The 19,501-nt window shown below is 39.8% G+C and overlaps 2 protein-coding genes across 2 annotated transcripts in view; one reads left to right on the top strand and one right to left on the bottom strand.

The window, feature by feature from the left end:
* slc2a8 (solute carrier family 2 member 8) overlaps positions 1 to 8,973 on the bottom strand; it is a 14,673-nt gene extending 5,700 nt beyond the window's left edge. The window contains exons 1-8 of the mRNA XM_037680184.1: positions 8,863 to 8,973; positions 8,628 to 8,771; positions 7,025 to 7,187; positions 6,562 to 6,768; positions 5,419 to 5,518; positions 1,752 to 1,948; positions 1,468 to 1,617; positions 917 to 1,025 (exon numbers count right to left, since the gene is read on the bottom strand). Of these exons, the coding sequence (XP_037536112.1) occupies positions 917 to 1,025; positions 1,468 to 1,617; positions 1,752 to 1,948; positions 5,419 to 5,518; positions 6,562 to 6,768; positions 7,025 to 7,187; positions 8,628 to 8,722 (1,021 nt within the window). The 5' untranslated portion in view covers positions 8,723 to 8,771; positions 8,863 to 8,973. The remainder of the gene's footprint in view (positions 1 to 916; positions 1,026 to 1,467; positions 1,618 to 1,751; positions 1,949 to 5,418; positions 5,519 to 6,561; positions 6,769 to 7,024; positions 7,188 to 8,627; positions 8,772 to 8,862) is intronic.
* A 241-nt stretch (positions 8,974 to 9,214) lies between these two features.
* On the top strand, positions 9,215 to 18,398 carry LOC119413004 (tetratricopeptide repeat protein 16-like). Its single transcript, XM_037680015.1, has 14 exons — positions 9,215 to 9,220; positions 10,505 to 10,668; positions 10,904 to 10,994; positions 11,199 to 11,336; positions 11,852 to 11,952; positions 12,393 to 12,519; positions 13,395 to 13,609; positions 14,433 to 14,719; positions 15,283 to 15,424; positions 15,517 to 15,682; positions 16,991 to 17,124; positions 17,249 to 17,387; positions 17,734 to 17,772; positions 18,273 to 18,398. Exons 1-14 carry the CDS (start codon positions 9,215 to 9,217, stop codon positions 18,396 to 18,398), a joined length of 1,875 nt encoding a protein of 624 aa, XP_037535943.1.
* The last annotated feature ends 1,103 nt before the right edge of the window (positions 18,399 to 19,501 follow it).

The following is a 19,501-nucleotide window of genomic DNA, read 5'->3' as shown; positions in this document are numbered from 1 at the left end:
GTTGTTATATCTATTAAAACTGTTGTTATATCTATTAAAACTGTTGTATTTATTAAAACTGTTGTATTTATTAAAACTGTTATATCTATTAAAACTGTTGTTATATCTATTAAAACTGTTATATTTATTAAAACTGTTGTTATTTATTATAACTGTTGTTATATTTATTTAAACTGTTATATTTATTTAAACTGTTGTTATATTTATTTAAACTGTTGTTATATTTATTAAAACTGTTGTTATATTTATTAAAACTGTTGTTATATTGATTATAACTGTTATATCTATTATAACTGTTGTTATATTTATTATAACTGTTGGTATTATAAATGTTGATATTGTTGCAGAAAATTTTGGAGTTGCCTGCGTGCACATGTGCAACTTCACACAGAGAATTTCACATCTTCGGGGGGGGGGGGGATCTCCACTCTGAGACCTGGTTTGAGAGAATGAGGGCATGACTAGCTGCCCTGTATGTCAATCAAATAACAAATTTCATAATGATGATGGATGATAGGCTGACATCTATTTTTTAATGCCGTGATCTATCAATAATGCCTTTGTGATCGACCGGTAGATTGCGATTGATGCACTGGGTGCCCCTGTTCTAAAGTGATGTAAAAAGGATTAAAAAGAGTAACGCACATTATACGTCCATCAGAGTTGGAGACTTTACCATGATACCGTTAAACGATGGACATTTTATAAGAATGAGTAAAAACTTCACCATCCCAGCTGTTTTTGACCCCAAACAGAACAACAGGTACAAAATAACTAATAAAATGAAACTGATGAGACAAAAACAAAGTTCTTGGGTTCAGACGGCACTAAAATGAAAGCGAGAGTAAATGTTTGTTCACGTTTCTTTTCTTCTGATCTGGTTCTGCAGAGCGGTGCGTTTAAGGAACGAGGGTACCTGAGATGACGAGAAGGATTTTCCTGCCGGCCTTGTCCATGATCAGAGCGGCGATGGCGGTGAAAACCACCTGGATGAGAGCGACGATCACTGAAGCCAGGCCACTGTTCTGGAAAAACAACATTCTTCTGTTGTTACAACAACAAACAATATACACGATACGCTGTGCATCATGGGTTAAATGGTACACTGATTTATACTTCAAGTTGCTTTATGTACTTTATTTATCATTTACATAGAGGATGGGATTCAGATGTTTAGCCCCAAAACAGATGAACTGAAAATAGCATTTTTTAAAGAAATACACATCAATCGCTGCCATTCATGCCAAAATGTGAATTAAAGGTTTCAGACAATCTCATATTAGAAACTGGAGTATGTATTAGGGATGACTCGGTTACTAGAACACCAAATATTAGCTCAGTTTCTGTAAAAGTAAATGTTATTGCCAATTATGTGTTTGCTTAAATTTATCAGCCATGGTAGCCATCGTGAACTGTGCACACACTTGTATTTGAAACAGGAAGTGAAAAGCTTGTCGTTTGCGTTACCTCAAAGTGCGCCTGTCGGAAGATGTTTTCAGCGTAGAACATGATGGCGTTGATCCCGGTCATCTGCTGAAAGACCATCAGCATGACGCCGATCACGAGAGGCTTGTAGATGCCGGGGTCCTTCAGGTCTGACAGGTGGAAGCTCGAGCCCTGAGAGGAAGCAGAGCAGACTTTTAAACGTGCAGGGAGTGAAACACCTTCTGACTGAGCTGGAGGAACGTTCTCCTCAGAACTATGCTCAGATATCTGACGATCACCGATTCGCTCACCTGCTCGTCAAAGGCTTCCTCGATGCGAGCGCACTCCCACTCCACGGGAGCGTCCGGCCCCCGCAGGTATTGCAGCACGTTCTCGGCCTCCCGCCTTTTCCCCTTTGACAACAGGTACCGGGGCGTTTCGGGCATGAAGCACATGGAGACCATGAGCAGCGTCGGAGGGATGGAGCAGCAGATCGCCAGCCAGCGCCAGTCCATGAAGAGACCTGCAGGACGCACCGAGACACAAGACACCTTCAGGGAAACATAAAAAACAACCACCAGAGCACCTTAAGTGTCCAGATGTTTGTTTCTGAGGGCATCAAGGCAGCAGGTGCACTGCATGAAAGAGCTTTAATCATCGGTTTTGGAAAATCTGAAAATAGAAAACAGTCAATTTTTTTAAAAGAAATGCATATCAATTTACAGTATTTTCAAGCATAAGTCGCTCCGGAGTATAAGTTGCGTTTATTATGCATCACTGCTGACCCCCGGGAAACGTGGGCCGGTGTTGTGCCAAAAATTGATTGGCGGCTGCGGGAGCGCTCACGGGAGGACTCTCTGTTGCAGTTCTTTGAAATTTAACAAGATTAACAATTAAAAGCAATTGTTTGCTTGCCATTATAGGAAAGGTGCGTCTCAGTTTAACTTTTTTCTTAATAAATGCACTTTAATTGTCAATGTTTGGCTGGGAGGGATGGTGGTGGTGGTGGTGGTGTTGGTGGTGGTGGGGGGGTGTAGCGGTACAGGAACAACATATATGCCTACTGGTAGTAAAGCCTAGAGGGCCCTCTCGCGCCTCTAGCGGCTGCAAATGATAATGTTTCCTCCGATTCATGTCAGTATGAACAAACATTTGATGCGTTAGTCAAAAATTGTGTTATGAACATGGAAAAAAGTAGATAAGTGGTTAAACGTATAAGTCACAGGACTGTCAGATTTATGCAAAAAAAAATTTGTGACTTATACACAGGAAAATACGGTATTTGAATCTTGTTTAAGCTGAAATTCACCAAATACTGAAGTATAACCGTCAGCCATCTTGCTTTACCCTTGCAGTAAAAACTACACACTTACAGAGTTATAAAAAAAAAGGAAACGAAAAGTAAAGTGCATCCTGTTAACTTTTTACCATTTATGTTTGCAAAACAGCTAAAGAACATTATAGACAACCCTCAGCATCCTCTTCATCAGACTCATACAACAACAGAGTGTCTTCAGTCAGAGGCTTCTTCAGATCCGCTACAAGAGATCCTTCCTGCCCACAGACATCAGCATCTAGAACAACTCTTTAATGAAACCAGGATGATGAGTTACCACAACATTTAATTTCCCTCTGGGATTAATAAAGTATTTTTGAATTAGAATTTTGAATTTAAATAAAACACATAGATGTTGATCTTAAAGCTGACGACTGACCAGCTGAATAAGTGTAATTTCTAACACATAAAACTGATTAAGTCAGTCATTTATGCTCCATAATGGTTGGTCCCATCACATGCCTTCTTCGTGCTCTTTCTATAATTAGACCAGAGGGAAATTACCGCCTTGATTTATTTATATTTCCTGGGTTTATTAATTTTTTCAGCTCCTGTTCTTGTTTTTGGTTGAGTGGTACTTCCTACATTTGTTTCTGAGCTGTTATCGGTTTGTACAACGTTCCTCCACACAAACACTTCCTTGTTTTCTTCGCTCTTTGTCGTGCCACCGGTTCTGTTTGCGGAGCCGATTCTCCTGCTGCGCCGCTGACTCAACCAGCCTGCGAGTCTTATCAAAGCTGGTTTTGTCTTCCCATCGAGCATCGCAGCAGAAGAAACGGACCACGACCTCACGCCCGTCGCATCACTCTGCAGCAAACTTCTAGAAAGTCAACAGAAACAAACATCTACACCTCCACAAAACCCACGTTCATAAAATCTGCGAACGTGAGCGGAAACGATGCGCAGCCTTGGTGAAGTCTGAAGAACAGATCTGAAGAAACTCTTCGGCTTCGTTCGCCCCTTTCACTTTATAGTAGCTTAATTTACTGAGACGAGATATAAGAGATGATTTTCTTTCGGCTGCTTCCTTCTGCAGGGGTCGACTCGGACAGTAAACTCACATGAAAGATTCGTCAGTTGTTTTACGCCGGATGCCCTTCAGGACTCAACCTGGGCTCAAACCTGCAGCCTCAGGACAATGAGACCACAGTAAATGGTTTGTACTTATATCTCCTTTCTATCTTATCAAGACACTCAAAGCTCTTTACAACAACCTGTGCCCTCATTTACCTATTCATACAGCTCTATACTAGATCTCTACAAAAACTAATCAGAGCTTTATCACATTCTTACACTGATGGGACACACAGAGGTAATGAGGGGTTCAGTGTCTTGCACAGGGACACTTTGGCATGTGACTGCTGGTGGAATCTATCCCCCAACTCTTGCATTTGAGGATGACTGCTATTACCAGTCGACCACAGCCGCCCAGTATTGCCCACCGAGCTACTGCAGCTCCACCGACTGAAGATTTTAACCTGTATAAATCTACCGCCGTGAAACAGTCGTCATCCGTTTCCTACGCTGCTTCATAATAATAGAGCATCATCGCCGTGTTTAATGAGGTGAATATAATGTGATATAACTCAACTAAGACCATTTCTTCCTCAACACAACACACTGGAGCTCACATTGACCACGGTGAATCAAAAAAACAAACAAACGGCGCAAACGAACTAAAAATAAACTCACCACACTACGTCCTGGTAATTCACTCGAGTTAATAAATCCAGATAAAGAAAACTGCCATTTAAAAAAAATAAGAAGAATTATGATAAACGGTTAGTCGAAAGAAACGCCAAACCAAAAATAAACGCAAAATGCAGCTTTTTGGAAATATTCTCAAGAACTGTGGTTTAACGTCGTTAACCAGAAATTCTGCAGAGCTGAGCAAGAAGGAAACAAACTAAAAACACAAGTCTTACAGTTTATTTCTGGACAGATTGTGTTCAGATTACACCATGGATGATGATAAAACGGTGGTCTGAGGGAAATGTTGTCACTCTGCGTCAACACTGCATTTATCTCTACCCCGACTATCTGTGCCCTCGCTCAGGTCAAAAACTAGAGGCAGTTCTGAACAGACTACAGCGCTCTCTTTATTCACACAAAACCCCAACAGTGTGCAAGAGTGGCTTCAGATAATCTACAGCATTCAGATTATCTTTCGTTTATGCGTCCAGCTGATGTGCACCGACATGAGCACTAGAGGAGCCAGAACGTGATAGGCCGCCTCACAAGACCCTCCAGCTTTTATTGGGAAAACGTGAGCGGCATGCAGTTAACGAGATTAGCGAGACGTTATTTGTACAGGGCGAACAGTGGAGGCTGCTGTTGAAGAGGCAGCAGAGGAATGTCATCAAATCTGGAGACAATCGGGTCACCTGACAGCCAGCCGCTCACCTCTTCCCCGTAACATTTGATTAGGAGTCACAAAGGAGTCGAACAACCTCTGATAAAACACTCAGAGCTGCACTGTGCTGCCTCAGAGCGTTTGAGCGATAAAGGCAGAAGAGCTTTTATTGATCAGAGGGCACGGCCACGGATTGAAATTTGTTAGTTTCCTCGTGTAAGACTCTTAATGATTCACAGATCAGCTGCGCAAACCGTTTCACGAGTCTGAGCCCTCGGATCGTTGTGAAGGAGTTATTACAAACCTGCAAGGTAAACTCCCATGATGCCGGTCACCACCATGAGCTGAACGCAGGAGCCTAGCATCCCGCGGACCTTCTCGTGTGCCGTCTCAGAAATGTAAAGCTGAGGGAGGAGAGGACACACAGTCCATTAAATTCTGCTTATTTACTCAGCACACATTCAAAAAGAAAAGTCAAAGCAGTGGGTGAAAATGAGACGAGATCAAAATTAGTAGTTTGTAGAAGCACTTTAGCTGTTAGTAATCATCTTATTGCTCCAGGTTGTGGAGGATTTTTGTCCCACGTTTCTTCAAAAGGTTTAGACTCCTTTAATTTACAGATTAGTTCGTGGTCGACTCAGTTACTGCAAGATGTCCAGGTGCAGTGGCTGCAAAGGAAGCCCAGATCATCACCCCTCCACCACCATGCTTGACAATCGGAATTATTGTTTTACGCTGATCTGCTGTTCAGTTTTCTTTCATCATGGAGCTGTGCATGATGGGTAAACATCTCTAGGTGGGGTTCATCTTTCCAAAGTACATTGGTCAAGACGTCTTGTAGTTTAAAACTTTACAAACCTGTTGTGCGGCCATGTTTGTTTTATAAAAAAAAAAAAAAAGACTTTCTCCTGCAACCCTTTCAAACAAGTCTTATGCGTTCAGTCTTTTTCTCATTTTAATGACATAAACTTGAACTTTTATCCAGCCAGCTGAAGTTTTAATCCATGTCTCTAAGCATTGCGCGGTCTGACCTCGGGGTGAGCATGATGGGATGTCTCCTGGGGAGGCTGGCCGTTGTCCGGAATGTTTTCCGCTCGTGAATAATCAGTTTCTCTGCAGAACGATGGACTCCAAAGTCTAGAAATGGCTTTATGATCTTTTGAGAGTGATGGAAATCAAGAGCAGTTTTTCTAAAATCATTGCTGATGTTGTTCCACCTTGGCATTGTGTTAACACACCTTTCAGAGCAGCAAAATGCCTAAACACCTGCTTTTATAGAGGCAATCTCACTAAAGATAATCCATTAATTAAAGTGCAGAGTTAGTTTTATTGAACAAATAATGAGACTGAAGAAGTTCGGTTAATTTTCACAGGGGATGACGTTAATATGATCCTAAGCTATTTTACTGTAGTTAAAATTATTTAAAAATTTTCAAGTGTATCTTACCGGGACCACCAGTGACGTGACTCCGCTGGCGAGGCCGGTCAGCACTCTGCCCACGTAAAACATCCATATGTTCTGAGCAGCGATGATGATGGTGAAGCCAAAGACGAAGGGCAGCGCACAAAGCATCAGACTGAGCTTCCTGCCGATCTTTTCCACCATCCAGCCTCCCAGCAGCCCCCCCACTGCTGCTCCCACTGTCACTATGGACTAAAGAAGTAGACGGCTCAGAACCTCAAAAGGTCATAATTGGGAAAAAAAAATGATGATTTAATTTTGGTCTTAATTATAAAATATGTATAGCTCTGACATAAGTGACTGGTGTACACACTAAATCTTATTTTCTTTCTTTCTGCTGTAATAAGTGTTTTTGAACAGCATGTGGTGACATGAAGCTGCTGATGCAGCGTGATCTCAGCTCTCCTTCCAGACATGTGACGTTACGTCAGCATGACGGATACCGTACCCCAAACCAGGAGGCCTGGTCATCGTTCAGCCTCAGATGAGGGTTGGAGATCTTCGTGAGTTCGGGGATGGCGGGGGAGCTGTATCCCAGAACAAACCCGAAGCTCATGGGACCCAGAACGGAGCACAACGTCGCCAGGTACAACTTCCCATTCTTCACTTTACTGCAGACAGACAAAAGATGAGAGTTAAGCTCTCTGCGGTTGTTTTTGTGCAGCTTTTACACGTAAAATACAATAAAAAACAACAACATTTTATTCATGTTTAGTTTGACAAAACAATTTAGTCCATATTTATTTGAACATACTGCACTGTTTTCCTTCTACTTTTTTAAAAATCTCACTACTTCTGCATACTTTGTGATATTTTAGCCGTTCATGCATCAAAAGGTTCAGCTCGTTCAGGAGATGGTGCTATGACTTTAGGTTTGTGCGTTTTTTTTTTTTTTACTTTTCAAAGTATTTAACTTTATTTATAAATATTTTCCTCCTAGAAATATATTGAGATCAATTCAATTTCATAAAAAATGAAAAATAATCTTTTTAAAATGCTCCAGCCACCTTGCTCTATATTTGTCTTCCTTTGCTACTTTTAGCTCTTTTGGTAACTTCTAGCTTTTAGCTACCTTTCTGCTAATTAGAGTTTTTAGCCCGTCGTTTTCTACTTTTAGTTTCTTATAGTTTAATGAAACTTTTCGCCAGTGCTCTGCTCCTCATAAATTTAATTCCCACTGCATTTTCACATAAAATGCAGTTTGTCTAGTTTATGATGGGTGCAGTGCAAAAGAACGTCCGTACATTAAAAACAACTTTTGGGAAAGTTGTGCAGCTGAAGCGAAAAGTAACTTTTGTCTTTGCAGTTAAATCTTTTAAAGTCAACTTTATTTGCCACAGCGAGCAAACTTGCATGAAAAATTAAGAACTTCTAAATGCACATTGCACATTTTTGGGTTTTAGAGCAACAGGCCCACTCCCCTGTCTGCTCTAAAAAAAAAAAAGGAGTTTATAAGAATAAACTGTTTTTTTTGTGTTAAGTCAATATTCATTGCAATGTCATGAAAAGTGGTAATTAAATCATAAAGTAAGAAACAAAATCAGCAGGGTATTTTTTATGTAAAATAGTTAATGTGTCATTAAATAAAGTTAAAGCAAAATTTGCTTGTGATTGAGAAGTTCGTGCATATTTACGCTTAGATTTGTCGAGAACAGAACTGTAGATAAAAGTGCTTTGTTTTCATTGATTGCATTCCCACATTTCAGAATTACGTAGCTATTTGATACAGTTCAGGATTTTTCGGTTTGATTACTGAGTACCTTTATTAATTTATTCAAAAGGCACTTAAAGACAAACTGATGACGTAGATAATTCCTTTGAAACAAGTTTGTTGAAGCAGGAACAGCATACTTTAAGGACTGGATTTGGAAAACATCACGTGTAAACTGACTTTTTTTATTTTTATTTCCTGAGGCAAAACAAGCAACCTGAAGACACTTGGGAGCAATAAGGATATTTTCACAAACTTTGCAATAAGTGCTCAACAAAACACGTGTCCTGTTCAGAATGTCTGGTTATTGTGATCATTTTGAAGGACGGAACCAGCTGACCTGAGATAAGCATCCTGCTCGGACATGAGTCCAGTCGGGTTCTGATCTCCACTCTCCACCTCCAGCAGCCTCCGTCTTTCATCCTGGATGTCCATACCGACGGCAGCGATCCGTCCCCGGGGGTGTTCAGCTCCTCTGGTCCTCCTTTGACATGACAGCCACGCAGGAAAACAACACCGATGGCTGTTTGTACAAACTAAAAGAGCAATAAAAAAAAGAATAGAACCGCACTTACGTTGAAGTAACCAGAACACGATTACACCATGCCACCGCCTAAAGGATCAGGACAAAATGCTCCTTTCACCGGCGGCCGACTTGCTTTATCAACATTTCAGTCAGCTGACCGTCCGGTGTTGCTGCTTCTGTGATTTTCAAAATAAAAGTATGTTGGCAGTAATGCGCATGCGTAAAATCGGGCCGTCGCGTGCTCAAATATGTTTATGATCCGGTTATTCAAGTTTGGCCTTCAACTCCATATCTCAAGCTTTTGATCCTTTGCACTCACCGTTTTATTGACTTTTCCTTCCAAATATAACAACAAATTAGTTTTATTGGTATTGAACGTTGTGAAATGTCCTAAGAATGCAATGTCGGTATGGCAGAGCACAGCTGAAACAGATAAATGTGAACACGAAATGAAACTAAAAACTGGTATAAATTATGAAACTAACAATGAAATGGAAGTAGACATAGACCACAATGCATTGCAAAATGCCGCCAGTGCGCATGCGCGTCATTATGTGTAAAATTTCTCAAGCGCCATACACACGTTGGCTACAAAAAAAAAAAAAAAAAAAGTAATTTATCCGCTTTTTTAAGGCGTTCACCATTTTTGAACACACCATTATACGGGAATTACTACACTACAACTCAAAATTTTCAACTATTGTGCATTTGAATTTGATAAATACTTAAAAAAATAATTTTACTGTTAGCATCAATGTTAGAAACAGTGTATAGGTTGCTTTATTAGACATAGCGTGAAACGAAATAAGCATGTCAGCAGAAATATAACTCGTTTTATAAAATTTTAATGATTAAGTTGCTTATACCAAGCTATTGACATCCATTAGGCTAAAACAGTTTGGTTCGTTGACTACTGTACTTTCATTGAATCAAAACGAAACCGGAAACGGGTAAAGTGGGCATCATCTTGTAAAAGCGTCGTTGTGGGTTGTCTGTTGGTTTCCATAGCAACGCCCAGATTTAACGTTGGGCTGTTAAACAAGACAAATTTATGAAAAGTACATTACCGTAGAACACATTTTAGGTGCTACTTTATGATTTAAAAAAATAATGACCACTTCGGAGGAGACAAATAACCGAACAGTAAGTTAAAAAATGAAAGTTAAATAAAGTTTTTTGTTGTTGTTGGCGTAACGGCTTGTTAGCCAACCACTCAAAACAAGCTTTTGTAACAAAGATGAACTTTGTTTCTAGGACATTCCATTTAAAATAAGAACTTTTTATGTTTGTACAAATTAATCACAAAAATCTGTCATACTCTGGATGTCAAAAACTTTTCAAGTATAAATCCTTACTTAACCAAAACAAGATGTGTAACCGTGTATAATTGTGTCATGAAATATATAATTAGCATTTTTGCCTGCTTTTATTTTGCGTAATTAAGTTGATGTTTATTTACATTTTCATAAATAATCAAAATAATTGTACAGAAATAAATGAACTTACATTGTTTAAATTAATGCCATGATAAAGGCATTATTTTTATATTCTTATTATCTGAATACTGGGAAAAAACATAGAAATAAAAAAACAACTTTAACAAGCAGCAGTTGCACATCAATACCCACTTTTTACTGCAGCCTTTAGTGCAATTCAATACTAATTTGTTTACGTTTTCTGTTGTCTTTTAGCAGAGTTTGTTTCCATTTTCTGTGTCAGAAGAGAAGGAGGATGAATCCGACAGAAAAAGCACCTTCATAGGTTTCAGTAAACCTCTTCAGACAACTGGAGAAAACCACCCTCAACCACCGGACCTGCAGGGGAGCCTCATTATTCAGAGCAAAGCTGCAGAGCAGTGAGGATCACCAAATACAAACATATTCAGGAGAAGTGCTTACTGTATCTTCATTGTCTACACTTGATAAATGTACACTTAACATGTCAAGTGGACTGAAATTGTACTTAGCTGTAATGCTCAGAAGGGAGGCAAATATATCTTGAATATACAGAAAAAACTAGCACTCGAAAACTGTAGCGTGTAACCCTAACAATCCAGTTGTTTTCAATTCTGATGAAGTTTGTTTTAACAGTTACACAAATGGAAACGAGGCCATGGGAAAGTGCCAGTATGAGAGGGCTGTCATCTGTTTTTCCAAAGCTATCATTTTGCAACCCGAGCAGGTAATTAGACCAAAAAAAAAGAAAGACTTTCAAACAGTTTTATTTGTGTTTGTATTGTTGAGGATGTGCAGTAGTTACAGCTCATGTTTGATTTGATTTTCTGAATTTTTAATGTTAATTGGTTAGATTTGTGTTCACTTGGTACATTTCACTTGTTATTGATTACGTTTTTAACATTATAACCTTTGCTGCTGGGTGTTTTAGACTGAGCTGCATGCGAGTCTGGGGGAGGCCTACCTGCAACTGTGTGACTTCCAGTCAGCAGCGGCATGTTATAAACGAGCTGGTTTCCTGGAGCCTGGAGCATATGATGCCCGCTTGGCCTTCATCTACTTCTTCCAGGTGAAGTTTCTACATTATTCTTATTTTCTGCTGAGCAGAGCCACTGCTCGTCTGCATCGAAAGGAGTCTGCCTCCCTTTGGAGATTTTCCAGGCATGGTCCACTGGGAAGAGACCCCGGGCAAACTTAGAACTTTTTAGGGGGATTAAATATCCTCTCTGGCCTGTGAACACCTTGGGAGTCCCCCAGGAGGAAATGAGTGTGTCTGTGAGGAGAGGGAGGCCTGAATTTCTCTCCTCAACCTGTTGTCTCCATGACCTGACTAGATGAAGATATTTATAGGACAATGCTCATAAATAGAATATTTTAAAAAGTCCTCTTGTTCATGAAACACTTAATGGTTTTGTTGTACATTTTTGACTTGCACATCCTATCAAGTACTTAAAGCCATCTGCTGGAGTATTTTTGTTAAGTTAAACCCAGAATTAGATCAGAGTCAGGGGACAGAGCTTCACCTGCACCATCATACTTGTTGTAGAAGGTTTATGGTGATTTTTCTGATCCTGATGTCCTCAGGGTCAGTGTTTGTTTGACCGAGGTCTTTTCCTTGAGGCTCTGAAGGCTTTCAAGAAAGCTGCTGAAGTCAAGCCAGAATGCAAGATTTACAAAGTCAAAAGGTCAGAACCTCTAAATTCATCCTGGATGTATTGGTTTACATCATAGATGCACACATTACAGCGGCTTTACGTCAGGCTGAACTTGTTGTTTATGTGCAGAGTGTCTAAACATGCTGAGAGCCCGAGCTGCAAAACTAAAGAAACAGAATTGACAGTGTAACCAAAGGAATCACATTGAAATGCAATTTAAATAACACCCCAATGCTTTAGGAAACACATTTTATAGAAAAACTGTAATAAACATTAGAACAAATCAGAAAACACGATTATATTTTGTCTTTTAATTTTATATTTCAGAGTTTCTGAGAAAAACACAAAAAAGCAAACGCACCCAGTTTTAATGGGACATTTACGCCTCACGTTTCATCTAATGTGCTCTTTACTTGTGTTTTCATTTCAAACATGTTGTTCACAAATGTATTTGTTTATTTTTTCCTCAGTTTGTCTTGTCTGACAGCTGCAGGTCACCACGCCGACTGTCTCAAGGAGTTGAGTGAATTAATAGCTGAGAGTCCCTCGGCTGATCTTTACATCTTCAGAGCTCGGGTTCACAAACGAATCAACCAGGTGCAGAAACCTCTTACACTAAAAAAACAAACAAACACTCAGATGAAGGTTTATGGGGTCACTTGTTAAACTATTGATGCCAGTGGCTGGTATAGCAAACTGTGTGGTGTATTATACGTCTTGAGCATCAGCTAAAACGGTGAAAAACAAATAAGACTGCACATGTCTGATGGCCATCTTCCTATTAGTTCAGTACTAAAATCCATCCATCCATTATCTTTACCTGCTTCTTCCTTTTCGGGTCACGGGGGTCACTGGTGTTCATATCCAGCAATCACTGTGCGAGAGGTGGGGGACACCCTGGACAAGTCTCCTGTCCATCACAGGGACACATAGAGACAAACGAGACAAACAAACATTCACTCTCTCTCACACCCAGGGACAATTTAGAGTCACCAATCAGCCTAACATGCATGTTTTTGGCTTGTGGGAAGAAACCGGAAGAAAGCCCATGCATGCACGGAGAGAACATGCAAACTCCACCAGAAAGGCTCTCGCCCGGGATTCAATCTGACGACCTAGGTGGCCACTATACCAACTGATCCACCGTGCTGCCCTTAGTTCAATGCTTAAATCAAGTATTCCAGATCTGCTAAAAAATGGTGACTTGATTTGCTCTTGCTCCATTCCTCACCAAGTTTTTGTTGGTGGTTTCTGTGCAGGCTGTGGGTCACACACTCCATCAGCCCTTCTCCTTCTGTTGCAGGAACTAAAGCTGCATTGTTTAAAGGTGGCCCAAATGAAACTTAACAATTTGCAAACAGCAAAGTTCCAAACTGACAGATTTCATAGTGTGTGGTGGTCTTTATAGATTTCTTTATTTATTCTGTTTCATTTTAACTGTTTTTCAAATCAAAATGTTCTCTTCTGTCCAGGCATTTCTTTGTTTTCAAGATGTGAAGTCCGCATTAACGCTGAAGCCAGCGTGTCAGGATGCAGAAGCCCTGCTGCTGCAGCTGCAGGAGGCGAGCGAAGAGGCCCGACAGCAGGCGCTTCTCAGGACTCTGGCTGGTCGGCTGCAGGAGGCCCTCTGCTTGATCAACGTGGCTCTGCAGAGCAGCCAGCAGGACGGGCGCCTCTACCTGTTCAGGTGAGTTTAGGCTTGTAGACTTTTGGTCCAGCTCAATCTAATTGTGAAATGTTTTATTTTATGAATGCTGATTCATCATTTTACATTCTTGTTTCCCTATTTAGTTGTTTTATTTGTTTTAATTTTTTTTTGCCATCTGTTTACTTCTTCTTGTGCTGTTTCAGCTCATTCAAGAGATGGGTGCTGTGACCTTTTGTTTTGTAACTTGTATATTTTAAAATACTTTATTTATTTACAAACATTTCCTTATAAATATACATTGAAGTTTCTTCATTTCCTTCAAAGTTTTTTTTTTAATCTGCTTAAGAATATATTTCCTTTGTATATTTTAGCTACTTCTAGTTTTTAGCTAGTGTTCGGATACTTCTATATTTAGGTAGTCTTTTGCAAATTTTTAGCTTTTGCAAACATTCTGCTTGTTTTTAGCTAGCCTTTTGCTACTTTTAGCTTTCAGTTGCTGTTTTTCCAACTTTTAACTTTTAGCTATAGCCTATTAGTACATTTAACATTTAGCTAGCCTTTTGTTAATTTTAGTTGTTAACAATTGTGTTTTGTAAAATTTTGTCTTTTAGCCACAAAGTACCATTTTGCTGATTTTAGCTTTTATCTACGATTTTGTTATTTTACTTTTAATCATTCTGCTTCTTTTAGATTTTATTTAGTATTTTTGCTTCTTTTATCATTTAGTTAGTTTAATGTTCTGCTTACTTTAGCTTTAATTACTCAGTTTGAGCTTGTTCAGTAAATGTCAGCAGTTATTCAGCAGTAACCCTCTATTTTTACAGAAAATGTAATCTCTTTAGCTCTTCCTTTTTTCTATTAGAGGGATTTTGCATCGACGTCTGAAGGACTTCTCATCAGCCATCGAGGATCTGGTCAAAGCTGTGGAGCTCAGTGAGGACGAGCAGGTCACAGGTCAGACAGAGTCTAAAGTCAAGGAGGACCAGGATGAGCCTGTTCAAGAGGAGGGGCGGATTCAGCTTGCGCTCACCTATAATGATTTTGCTGTTCAGTGCTTCAGTAGAGGCCTCTACACAGACGCAACTCTGCTTCTCAACAAGGCCATCAACGAGGAAACTGGCCTGGCTGGTCTGTACCTGAACCGAGGAGGTGAGCCTGTTCTCGTCTCATCGGTTCTTCTCAGGTGTATGTGTGAATACTAGTTTCCTCACTCTGTGAGCGGATCATCATTTTTATCGACCACCATGGACCAAGTTCTAATCTATTAGTTTACAAAAAGACACAAAACAGTTGCTAAAATTATTTCAAATATCTCTCAAACCAATAAAGTGAAATCTGTGACCTTCAGCATGTTAAGTAATAGGAGCATTCAGTTTTTTCTTGATATATAATTAACGTCAGAAGATTATACAGGTAAGGAGCACATGACAGTAAGTCTTATGACACTGAACATGTCAACCAGACGTTATAAGGAACCAGAAAACCTGATGATGATTATTCTGCGGACCTGAGAACGACTTTTTTAACCTGCAACACTGCTTCACTTCTCTCTGCAGAACAGTAAAACCATGTTTCACTAAGCCCACATGAGGAACAGCTAGAAAGACTTTTGTTTTTTGAAACTATGAAAATAAACCAATGATGTGATTCTAAGCTAATCTATGAAGTGACTGATTTAAAGACGTTATAATGCTTTTTGTTGTGTTTTTCAGATTGTTTCTTTAAGCAGGGCGATTGGTGCTACGCTCTCCTCGACTACCAGCAGGCTGAGGAGATGCTGCCCGATGATCCTGCCGTGTGGCTCCGCCTTGCAGTCATCCACAACACGTTGGGCTCGTTCTGTTTCCAGAACAGGTCAGGACCTCACAGACACATTTTCAATCCTTGCTTTTACAGTTTTACCCAAAGAAAGCAGGAATGAGCAAATGTCAGTTTTTGTGTCTCAGGCGTTTCCAGGAGTCCGTGGATATGTTTACTCTGGCTCTAAAGTACAACCCGACCATCGGCCGGTACTACGAGAACAGGTCAAAGGCTTTCCGCAAGGTTCTAAACTTGAGAGAAGCCAGAGAGGACTTTATCTGTTTGTTGATCCTGGACCCTGCCAATGACGAGGTCAGTTCACGTCTGTCTGGAACGACTGCTTCTCCAATCAAAATGTAGATAAACACCACAGTGGCACATTCAGCTGCTGGTGACAAACATTAGGTCATTTAAGGTTTCTGCAAAATCCCTTGAAACATTTAGAGACTGAACTGTTCTGATTTGTTCACCGACAATTCTTCAGCTAAATTTTACCCACAGAGTTATGAAATAATGAATGACTGAAGATTGAGATGGAAAAGGGCCCAAACAGGACTAGGCAATAGGAAGGCAGGTAAATAAGAAAAAAATAATAATTTATGACTAAATGTACAGCTGCATAGTTAAAAAGCAAAATAAATAATTTAATTAAAAACAAGAACCAGGCAAGGACTGAATCCAGCCATGATTTCAAATGAAATCCAGGGTTATATATGTATCCTGGAGATGTAATGACTAAATGAATGTAGGTGTGACAGAGGAAAACAGGAAGTAAACTGAACAAAGTGCAGAACTTCTCTGTCAAAATAAATCAGGAAGCAAATACAGGACAGGGTCCGGTAACTTAAAACCTAATACCAAACTGTTGAAACTGAGGCCTCGTGACTCAATGAGACTAAACTTTATAAATAAAGGTTGAATGAATGAAAAAACACACAGAACAACAGATAAACCCAACAAAATGACACGTAGTCTCACAATGAGAACACACATTTAATCGGTTTGTAGGGGGTCTACTCACTTTTAACTATTGATTAGAGTATGTAAGTGTTACTTCAACGTGGACCAGCAGGTGGTGTTCAGAGAGCCATGGTCTAACCTACACCTGAGCCTAAAATACGTTACGTGAGCTATAGAACCAGATTTTCTGTTGCTCATATAGAGCAACTAACATTACTGTGTTACATATTGTCTTAAAATTGCTTTCTGTATTTTTAAATCATAGGTGATTTTTATTTATTTAGGTCATGTAGTGACTAATACATGTAAACACAATTTTATAGTTTACTTTTGGTGAAATTATCTTTATATTAATCAATCTTAATTAACTCAGTTTGTACATTTAGAGGCAATTCACATCAAAATTCATCTTAAAGCTCTGAACAAAAGAAGCAACAAGTCCAAGTCAGAGTCAAAGAGGTTTTATTATCATTTCAGCTACGTACTAGTACATGTTGAAATGAAACAGCGTTCCCCTGGATCACGGCGCAACACAGAACATAAAGTGCAAAAACAATACGACAAGAAAAACAAACAACACAAATTTCATAAGGACATTTTAGCATTTCTAAGCTCATTGACCTAAACGTCAGTAAATCGTGTGTGTACCTATTTGTGCAGGTGCCTCCTCTGCTCATGAATTTGTTTCCTGGCAGCAGTGTATCTGAAGTGTTATCCAGCACAAAAGGACAACTGATCCAAGCCAAGCTGACTGAAACCATCCAGGCCTGGCGTTCCTCGTCTGATCCATTAAGGTTTGTAACGCCCGTCTGCACGCAGTCACTGCACAAAGACAAATATCATCCTCTGGTTCAAACATTAAAGATTTGATATAATCAGCAGGTTTCTTAAACAGGTGTGTTTCATGACTTGATTCAGGCTGAGAGAAAGTGTCCAAAAGACGACTCTGACCAACGAGAACACAAGTCAGTCAGAAAAACTGACTGAAGCTGCAAAGGAGCTGAATCTGTGTGTGAACGGAAAGGATGAGCAGAAAATTGCAAAGGCCCTCCTGCAGGTAGTAAAGGAAAAACTCAATAAACTTCCTGCTCATTCTTCAAGTGTTGGTACAAAAAAAATCAACACCGTAAATGTTTCTGATCATTTTGACACGTGTTCCTCTTCAAAACAAATATTGTAATGAAACATCTTCAGTTGTTGGCTAAGCTGTGACGAGTCGTGCTTTGGTGAGACGAGGCCCAACTTCCTGTTTGATTTTGGTATAAGCAACAAAAATCAACTGAAAAGCAAATGATCAGGACAAAGAAAACCAAAGACACAAATATTTTGTTTTATTTATTCATCTTGGTCACAAGACTTTTGTTGTCAGAGTGTTGTTGACAGCCTTATTTCTTCTTTGGCAGGTCGAGGAAGCAGTCAAGTCGTTCACCCCTGAAACCACGGTAGGCCACCACGCAGCACCGCCCACCATCTTTAAAAGATCAGGGCTGCTTGAAGTCCCTGCCTAAGAGTGGGCTGTCAGAAAAATAAGATGTTATATTTCCATGCAAAAGTTTACTCAGATATTTTTAGTTTTACTTTAAAATTATTTAGTAGCAATGAGCGAGTGAATCAAATTTAACTTTGTAGAAAATCTCAGCTCAGCACTGATTAAAGATCAATGATTACTTATAAACGTTAATGTCCACCTTCACCTTTCGGTGAGCAGTTAAGAGTTCAACTTTAAAATATCTTCAGAAACTCTGAAGAACTGGGGATGACTCAAGACATTTCCTGTAAATCATGTTCCCTTCAAAATAATTTACTAAGCAAGAAGTATGGAACTGTAAAGCAACTTACGATGAGTGTGCAGATGTTGTTGAGACGTCTGTTGGCAGTTTTCTCTCAAGAAGCAGCTGGGTGTTGAAGTGTCAGCGTAAATACGTCCACGGTGTCTCTGCAGGAGCTGAAGAATCTGCTCCTGGAGGCCCAGAAAGGTCCAGAGAACCTGACGGAGGCTCTAAAAGTCCAGGCTGGAAACAGTCGTTCCCAGCAGGACGAGCTCCGAGCTCTGATCAACAGCCTCTGACTCACTGACTCAAGCCTTTTCACAGCCAAGCAGCGTCCCTCAGAAGGAAGGAGGATGGACTTAAGCTTCACCTGATCTATCTCTATGTCTTAAACAATCTCCATGTCAGCAGCCAGAAGACCCAGTTCCTCCTTTGAGTTCCTCCCAACACAGCTAGAACAAGTCCTCCGCAGGGTCGAGGACCAGCCGTTAACGGTGAAGAAGCTACAGGAGACCAAAGCCCAAACAGAAACACAGACCAGTGACTGCTGATGGGTCTGAGACTGAAGTCTGAAGACCAGGAAGACGCTGGAAGAACAAATCAGGACAAACACTGTTAACGCCTGGTTCATCTGCTGCCGTCAGCATCTCTGCATGTACCTGCTGCTCAGACACAAGTACCAGAAGCAATTTACTAAACGGCAAAATGTCCAATAGTGAATTTGATTATTTGTTTCGTTACACTAAAGTCTTGAAAAGTGTGGAACTTTGGAGCAGATTAAATGTTCCTGAGATTGTTGGTACTTTTCCATTAGATTTGTTTGTCGTGAAAAGATTATTTGGTAGCAAAAATGTTTGAACATATGACTTGCATGTGTTGCATCTTCTTAAAGGGACAGTAAACAGATAAAACTCATCACAACAAATACACGAGTTAGAATAAAAATGTCTTGAAACACACAAAATAAGGTGGATTTGTATAATCCTAATTTAATTAATAATAAAAAAAAAAAGGGAAACTGGAGGAACAAGCCAGTTAAAGCTTTTATTTTTGTTCAAAACAGCAAGTTGTCTTTAATGATTCTAAACTGACATTAGTCCAATAGGTGGCAGCAGAAGTACAGAGTTAGCCCAGCAGCATTTCTCATGATCCTCTGGCTGCTGTTTGATATACAATAAAAAATACATATAAAACAGTTATTTAAATAAATTCGTGGAAATTTAACAAAGCGTTATTGATAGTTGCACAGTGATGTTTCAAATGTTTCTTATAAAATTACGCAGACGCCACAAACCACTTGATTTGGAACAATAAAGCTGTTTTTAATTGCAGCATATCTATTTAAAGCATTCATTGTCCGACACTGTACAACAATCTGGCAGTAGTTGTGTGTGTGTGGAGC

This window comes from Nematolebias whitei, chromosome 8 (assembly GCF_014905685.2).
Source record: "Nematolebias whitei isolate Nwh7 chromosome 8, NemWhi1, whole genome shotgun sequence".
Classification (NCBI taxonomy): Eukaryota; Metazoa; Chordata; class Actinopteri; order Cyprinodontiformes; family Rivulidae; genus Nematolebias; species Nematolebias whitei.
The sequence above is the reverse complement of the archived record's forward strand: the minus strand, read 5'-3'. Positions and strand labels throughout refer to the sequence as shown.

Excerpts from the sequence above, each read along its gene's own strand:
- LOC119413004 (XM_037680015.1), top strand. Across the intron at positions 15,683-16,990 it reads TGGACCCTGCCAATGACGAG|GTGCCTCCTCTGCTCATGAA; the intron begins GTCAGTTCACGT and ends CTATTTGTGCAG. Across the intron at positions 17,388-17,733 it reads TTGCAAAGGCCCTCCTGCAG|GTCGAGGAAGCAGTCAAGTC; the intron begins GTAGTAAAGGAA and ends CTTCTTTGGCAG.